This window comes from Nestor notabilis, unplaced genomic scaffold (genome assembly GCF_000696875.1).
Source record: "Nestor notabilis isolate BGI_N333 unplaced genomic scaffold, ASM69687v1 scaffold18297, whole genome shotgun sequence".
Taxonomy (NCBI): domain Eukaryota; kingdom Metazoa; phylum Chordata; class Aves; order Psittaciformes; family Psittacidae; genus Nestor; species Nestor notabilis.
Window position 1 is genome coordinate 50,384 of NW_009935329.1, and position 7,117 is coordinate 57,500.

The 7,117-nt window shown below is 55.0% G+C and overlaps 1 protein-coding gene across 1 annotated transcript; it reads right to left on the reverse strand.

The window, feature by feature from the left end:
- Positions 1 to 3,718: 3,718 nt before the first annotated feature.
- PROX2 (prospero homeobox 2) lies at positions 3,719 to 6,486 on the reverse strand. Its single transcript, XM_010017796.1, has 4 exons — positions 4,877 to 6,486; positions 4,371 to 4,482; positions 4,003 to 4,197; positions 3,719 to 3,904 (listed from the first exon to the last, which is right to left on the reverse strand). Exons 1-4 carry the CDS (start codon positions 6,484 to 6,486, stop codon positions 3,719 to 3,721), a joined length of 2,103 nt encoding a protein of 700 aa, XP_010016098.1.
- Positions 6,487 to 7,117: the final 631 nt, after the last annotated feature.

Sequence of the window (7,117 nt, forward strand, 5' to 3'; positions counted from 1 at the left end):
CCACCCTGCTCATCTCTGCACCCAAGCTTTAGTGGTTGCACCTGAAGTGCTGTGAGCAGCAGGCTGGTCAGCTGGGGCACCCCAGAAGGGAAAATGCAGCCCTGTCTATGGGGCTCTTCGCCCCACTCTCATTAAAACAGAACTTCTTATTGCTGAAGTCAAGGGAAGAACAGCTCAACCAGATGCAGCTTTGAAGCTGGCAGAGCCCTGCTCCCCAGTTTCCATCCCCTGCTCCATGGATCATGCTTATATGAAATTTCAAGGTATGCAAAAAGAAAAAGCTTTTGTCTGAGCTAGAGCTACTAGTCTGTCCTAGGGGACCCCACAGGGGGCTTTATCCTTGACACTGATCTCCACCGTCTCCCCGTACGTCGCTTCCCCTTCCCCTGGAGCAGCGCTGTGTCTACAGCACAGGGCCGCTCTATGTGGCAGAGGAAGAGCATCTTCTTAAGCTGAGAAGTAGTGTTGGATCTGTGTCACACGAACTGTGGTATTTGCATGCTGTAACCTGTGTAATCAGTCCTTCCAGTGCATATAATGGGGCAGCAAATGTTACTAAGACTTCATGAGCATGGGCTCACCAGAGGATGCTTACCTGGAGAGAGCTGCCCTGATGCCAAATACACATCCAGGATGGATGTGTATGTGAGAGAAGATCCCTTTAAAAACACCTTCTTGAGCTGGGAACTTCTAGGTCTGGTTCAGTCACTGCAAACAGATCTGAGTCAAGCAGGAGTAAAGAAAAAACAGAGATGTTTTATAGCTTGTCAGAGTTTCTCCTCGAGCTATTTTGGCAAAGGGGATGAACATTCACTAGTAACTTCTTCAAGGTCTAATTAGCTTTACACGAGTAATAAGGGCTCTTATGGTAAGTAATAACACAGGTGAGCACGTAAGGGTTCTCGGGGCCTCGCTGGCTTAGTCAGCGTGGTCGCATCTCCCTCTTCTGGCTGCAAGAGGACACCAGCAGCCTGCAGGCAGCGATTTTTAGGGCTCTGCTGCGGTTAAGCAGCAAAGTGTGGACTGGGTGCATTGCTGTGGATGGGGTATGAATGTGTTTGCAAAGGATAGCCCCGAGGAATTGTTCCCGGAGGAAAGAGTTACGGGTGGCTGTGGGCTTTTTGGATGCGTCACAGAAACATGGGTAGAGGGAAGGGAAGGAAAGGATTTTAAAGATGAAGCTGAGTCAGTAGTAGGTGAGTGCCTACTCCCATTGCTTCCTCGGGTCATTAGTGGGAAATGGTGAAGAAAGAGCCCACCCAAGCCAGAGGGTCACTGTGGAGGCAGCGGCTCTCCCTTCTCCCCCCGCAAGCAGACACACTTTATCAGTGGAAATCTCCCTGTGACAGGCACCCATTAGTCTTTGCTCGAAAACCAGCTGCTGTATCATGGGCACTGCTAGAACGTAAATGGAATTACAACCATACCCTGCACAGCACAAGTGAAACCCTCATTTCTTAAGAATTCACACCCTATTCCCATTATGCTTCACTCTCTAGAGTAACCCCAGCATTCCCCCCATCCCAGCAGGTGTGCTGCTTTCTCCATAGCACTGCTCCTATGACCTGGATGGAGGGAAGGCCATTTGAGTCTCCCCTTCCTTCTCTGCCAGGTTGCTGCTTTCCAAGGCCCTTGCAGGAGTGTGGGGCTGTGATTCAGCTCACCCCGCTGTGACAGGGGTCACATGCAGCAGGGATATGTCCCATGGGCAGGGACGCCCTCCACTGGACCAGGTTGCTCAAGGCCTTATCCAGCCTGGCCTGACCAACTTGGTCATGCTGGTTCACATTTCACAAAAGCCAGTGTAAAACAGAGCTCTACAGCTCCTGCTTCCTTGCAGGTTTATGGCAAACACTAGAGCAAAAATATTGTTTCAAATACTGGGTCCAGTCCAGTTCAACGTCATTAATGATCATATTGTGGATTCTCCCTCCTTGGAGATACTCAAAAGCCATCTGGACATGGTCCTGGGCAAGCAGCTCTTCATGGCTCCCCCAGGGTTTTGTTCCAGCAGGATGTCTTCACTAAACCTGTATCTATGTCCCCTAATTGTTTACCTATGGCCAAAAGAATTTACTAACCCCTTCCCTGCGCCAGCAGCATCAGTCTTGCCTACCCACTTAAGATCTGAGGTAGTTACTGCCTTCAGGAACAGTTCCATCCTGTCCTTCATGATGCCACCAGCAACACTGCTCAGATGCTGTACATTTGAGTCTGGCACCTGTAGGCTTTGGGATGTGCTTCATCAGCCTCCAACCCTTCCTTCCTGATCCTTCCGACAACAAGGAGCAGACTGACCCTGAGGCACTGAGGTGAGATTTAAACCAGAACATTGATAGAGAGGGCTGCTCAGCTCCACAGGGATGCAGCAGGAGGAGTATGCCCTTTTGCTGCAGTGTGATTCTTTTCACAACAAAAGGCGAGAAATTCCTAGGGTAATACTTCAGAGCAGAAGTTACCAGAGGTCTCTAGGCATATAAAGGGGTAACTTTATATGTTTATTTAAAAATGGATCCAGTAAATTTGGTTTTGGGGTTGTAAAATACACAAACCTCAAGAAATTAACACAGATAGACATCATTGGCCTCCCAGAGCCCTCCTGCCATGAGTCTCCCAATACTCACTCCTCTTCACAGCCTTTCCCCACCATCGCTGCCTCTGCCAGCACAAGAGAACCCTTAGCACAAAATGTTCTGTCGTGCTCCATCAGGTGGAAAAGGGGCCACCAAGTCCTGGTCACAGGGAAAAGAAACCTCCTTGGGTTTATACCCCTACTGCAGTGGAGCTGCAGACTTCAGGGCCCAGCTCCTCACCAGCTTAAAACCCATAGGGACTGAGAGGACACAAACAATGTGCTCCTCTTTCACCATGGGGAGGTTGCGGAGCCGAGGTGTTTGGGGCAGTTTTGCCAGCAGAAGTACATTGTAAGGGGACACAGGTGGGTGTTCAACATGATGTTCTCCCAGGCAATGGGCTTATGGGGGCTGGTTGTGCATGCTGCTCTTCTCCAGCATCACAGGTACTACTGCTTGTCGGTGGTCCCTCTGGGCTGCTTCCACCAGCACACATTCACCTGCTTGGCCACAGCATGCAGCTGCATGGGGGGCTCTTGCCAAACAGCACAAGGGAGACAGGAGGGAGTGTTGTTCATGCTGTCTACAAAAAAAACACCACTGTTCTTACATCTCCCAGACAGGGTCAGCTATCCCCACGGGGTGCTTGAAATGCTGGAATTCACCATCTGTTTTCTTTGGACACTGGTGTGTTATATCTGGACAGAAACCAAGGTGTGCTGTTGGACTGAGCACATCCACTGGCCTGCTGTGCCAAGAAAACTTTGCCCACTGCTAAGACCTCTGCCTGCTTTATAAACAGAAAGGCTGTTTGCCCTGACCTGTGGCCCTCTGGAGAAGAGAAGGAAGGCAGCTGGCCAAGGGGCAGGGGCATGGCTGTGGCAGGGTGATTTCCCAGGCTCCGACCTGATGGCTTCACCTCTATCCCTCCCCTCTGAGGGTCTCTGGCAAGACCCTACCAGTTTTGAGCACAGGAATAAAACACAGAGCATAAAATCCCAGCACCTGAGGCAACTGATACACCTCACCCAAGGAGCTGTCTGTCAGGCCAGAGAGAAAACACTCAGAACAACAGACGCTGTGCAGAGCACCCCTGAGGTGCTTAGCACACGGTGACTGCACACAGGACCCATGGCTGCTTTCACTCAGCTGCGGAGCAGTTCCTGGGAGCATCTGACAGCCTTGAACCCTTCTGGGATGTCGCTGTCCAGTTTGGAAATGATTTTGTAAATGGGTTTCTTCCAGGAGGGGTCGGCATCCTTGCCAGCCTTGACAGCGCTGAAGAACTCCTGCAGCGTCAGGCTGGCCACCTCCAGGAACCGGCCTGGCACCTGCAGCAAGACAGTCATCACCACACAGCACCACCAGCTGCCCCTCACCCAGCAAACCCCACCACCCTGCCACCCCTTACCCCAGCTCCCCTCCTCACCTCAAAGTCATTCCCCTTGTTATAGTGCATGTTGAGGGCACGGAAAAGCTCCGAGTCCCGGGAGACCCGGAGGGTGCCAGCATCCACAACACCCTCCAGCAGCGCCTGCCGGGCAAACTTCTCCACCTGGATGTAGTAAAACTCACGGAAGTTGCTGAACCACTTGATGAGCTGGGAGGTGATGCAGCGGCTGAACTGCCAGGGGAAGAGCCGGAGGAAGGACAGGTATTAAGCCAGTTTGGAGCCTCCTGACCTACAAGCCCAGCCACGCACTGCTGGCCTGGCCCCAAACCCAGCCCTGCCCCGGGGAACCATGACATGGGGGTCTCCACAGCGCCTCTCCACACTGAGATCCAGATCCACTTTACCTGCACATCGAGGAAGTAGGTCTTCAGCAGAGTGGAGCTGGGGTAGCGGGTGAAGAAAAACATCAGCTTGGCCTTCTTCAGGTGGCCGGGAGTCAGCACCTCCTGCATCTGCCTTGGGGTCAAGGAAAGCCTGCACACAGCAACCCGACTGTCTCAGTGTGTCCTTGAGCACTAGCCCTGGCACACGCATGCCTCGTGCCCTCAATAATCCTCCCCAAGGCCTGGCAGCAGGATGGAGGTGGTTCATCACTGGATGGGCAGCCGCTCTATTTTCCCTTTGGCCTCCCCAGGGCAGCTGCCGCTGCTCCCTACGGCTCTTCCCAGGCTGGTGGGAGCAGAGATTTCCATGAGACATCTGTTCCTGGCATAGGATCATGAGACCACCAGGATGGCCCAGGAGCAGGCTTGGGAGCTCCTGACCAATACCCCCAGCTATGCTACAGCATCCAACCAGCCCTGAGGAGCAGTAGTGCCCCTCCATGGCTCAGGACCCCTTTCCTGCCCACCCCATTTTAGCCCCCTGTGGAGCAGCAGGGACCTTGGCCCTGGGGAGTCCAGCAGTGGCTGTGCTGAGCTCTGGGTTCAGAGGACAAGGGGAGCATGTCCAAGCCCAGGGACCTCTCCAGCTGCCCCCAAAGGATATATGTGTGGAGGTGAAGGGTGCCCCATCCATCGCAGCCTGCAGCTCTCCACAGCCATCCCTGCCAGCCGGCAGCAGTGCCAGGCCCATGCCAGCAGGGCTCAGAGGCTGCTGCTGTCTCATGACCGATGACCTCAGTTTGACTGTTCCCCAGTGCAAGTTGAGGGGCTCCAAAGGACCCCTCTCCAGAGAAGAGGGGTTCCTGCAAGAGCTGCTGCCCCAGAGGCTGTGCTGGCCATAACGCAGCAGCTGGCTCAGCAGATGGCTGTCCTGGATGGGGGCAGCCAAGCTCATGCTGGGGGCCTGAGAGCTTTTTCTGACCCCTTTTGAACTGAAGGAGACAGCATGAGAGCCCAGGCTCTTTGCTGGAGCTCCTGACGGGGCCTCAGCCTGGGGTGAGCCCAGTGTGTTCCTTGGAGATGGCTTTGCAAGTGGCTTTCTGCATTTCCCAGCAGCAAAATGCTCTCTCCTGGCATCTGGCCCTGGCACTGGGAGTCTGCGGTGGTGCTGCAGGAAGTGGCTGGCTGCCTTCGGCCAGGCAGTCTTCAGAACAGAGTCCACCACCCAGGACATCGCCTCAGCCAGCTCATGCTTCAGTGCGTGTGAGAGGGCCCCCGCTACCAAGGACAGGCCACCTGTGTCATCCCTGTCCTTGTCCTCCTCTGGCCCCTGCACCTCCAGGATGCTCCTCCAAAGAGGCACTTTGCGTGGGTCACTGCTGGCAGTGGCACTGTCTTTGTCCAATCTGTTTCCAGGCTTTCCGAGCAATGGATGCGCTTTCTTGGAACCTTCCTCGGTTTGGGTAGTGTCCACAGAGTTGCAGACCTGGGAGAACTTCTCCTGAAGCCGTCTCAGCTGCTGCTCCAAGAAGCAGAGCTGCTCCTTCAGCTGCCGGCAGCCTTCAGCATTGAGGCTGCCCCCTGAGGGGGCCACTTGCTTGGCTGCCCCCGTGCCCTGCTGGGGCACCCTCGGCTTCCTCTTGCTCTCCCAGGGCATCTCATGACCCCTTTCCCTCTCATGCCCAAAAGCTGCCTCCAGGCTAGTGCCAAATGCCTGAGGGGTTGGTGAGAGGCTCATGCCTTGGATGATGCTCTCCACCCTGGCCCGCTTGGCTTGTAGGTGCTGGTTGGAAAGCTGATCCCACAGGTGCTGGTCAGAGAGCTGGTCCCTGTTGCCAGCACAGGGCACGGGAGCTGGGACACAGGTCCTGTGGAAAGCCAGGGCTTGCACTCCTTCTCCAGGAGATGCACCACACTCGTGTTCCTGAGGCAGGGCCACTGCCTGAGAGGAGGGGAAAAGGATGGTGGGATCCAGGCTCCTGCCACCCATCGGGTGGCTGAGCAGCTGCGGTATCAGGGGTGTGCTGGGGGAAGGCAAGAGAGAATCGCTCTGGAAGCAGGGCTCCAACTTTAGCCGCTGGCCATACCCTGAAGTGGCACAGTTGCTATCCTGCTCAGGGCCAGTCCTGCCATCCATCGTCTCTTCTTCCTGCCAGGACACCAGAGAGCTGACCCTCGGCTAGCTGAGGATCATTTCCAGTGACAAACTGGCAGTGTCTCCAGGTGTCTGAAGTTTCAGCCCACTAGCAGCATGGAGCTGGAGAAAGAGCAAGAAACACCAGTGGGCAGGACCTTACACCACAGCCATCTATGCACATGGCCGGAGACCTTTCCTCCCAGATTTCCCGGGCATCCCTGTTCCCCTGCAAAACCTATTTCACCAGAGAATGACCCAGGTACTGCAAAACCCAGGAGCAGGCTATCGGGTGACACGTGACAGCAGCAACAGCTTGGCCACAGTCACAGCTCCCAACTACCAGCCAGGCAACCCTGGTGCCTGGAGTACATTTCACATGGTTTGTGCCCTGGATGTGCCCTGCAGCACGGACTTCCCATACTGCCAGCTGCACCCGCACCGGAGGCACCTGGGGAAACTCCCCCGTGGGCTGTGAACTCAGGTACAAGGGTGGTGAGCACTCAGTGGAGCCCTCTGCCACGCGCACCTGGGCAAAGGTGGCTTTGGGTGCTCCTTGTGCTGGCAGAACATAGGAGCAGCAGCAACACCCCTGGTGAGGCATTCATGGCGCACAGCACCTAGGCCAGGGCAT

Excerpts from the sequence above, each read along its gene's own strand:
- PROX2 (XM_010017796.1), bottom strand. The coding sequence starts at position 6,486 with ATGGATGGCAGGACTGGCCCTGAGCAGGATAGCAACTGTGCCACTTCA. Across the intron at positions 4,483-4,876 it reads CCACAGGGGGCTAAAATGGG|GCAGATGCAGGAGGTGCTGA; the intron begins GTGGGCAGGAAA and ends CTTGACCCCAAG. Across the intron at positions 4,198-4,370 it reads CCTACTTCCTCGATGTGCAG|TTCAGCCGCTGCATCACCTC; the intron begins GTAAAGTGGATC and ends TTCCCCTGGCAG.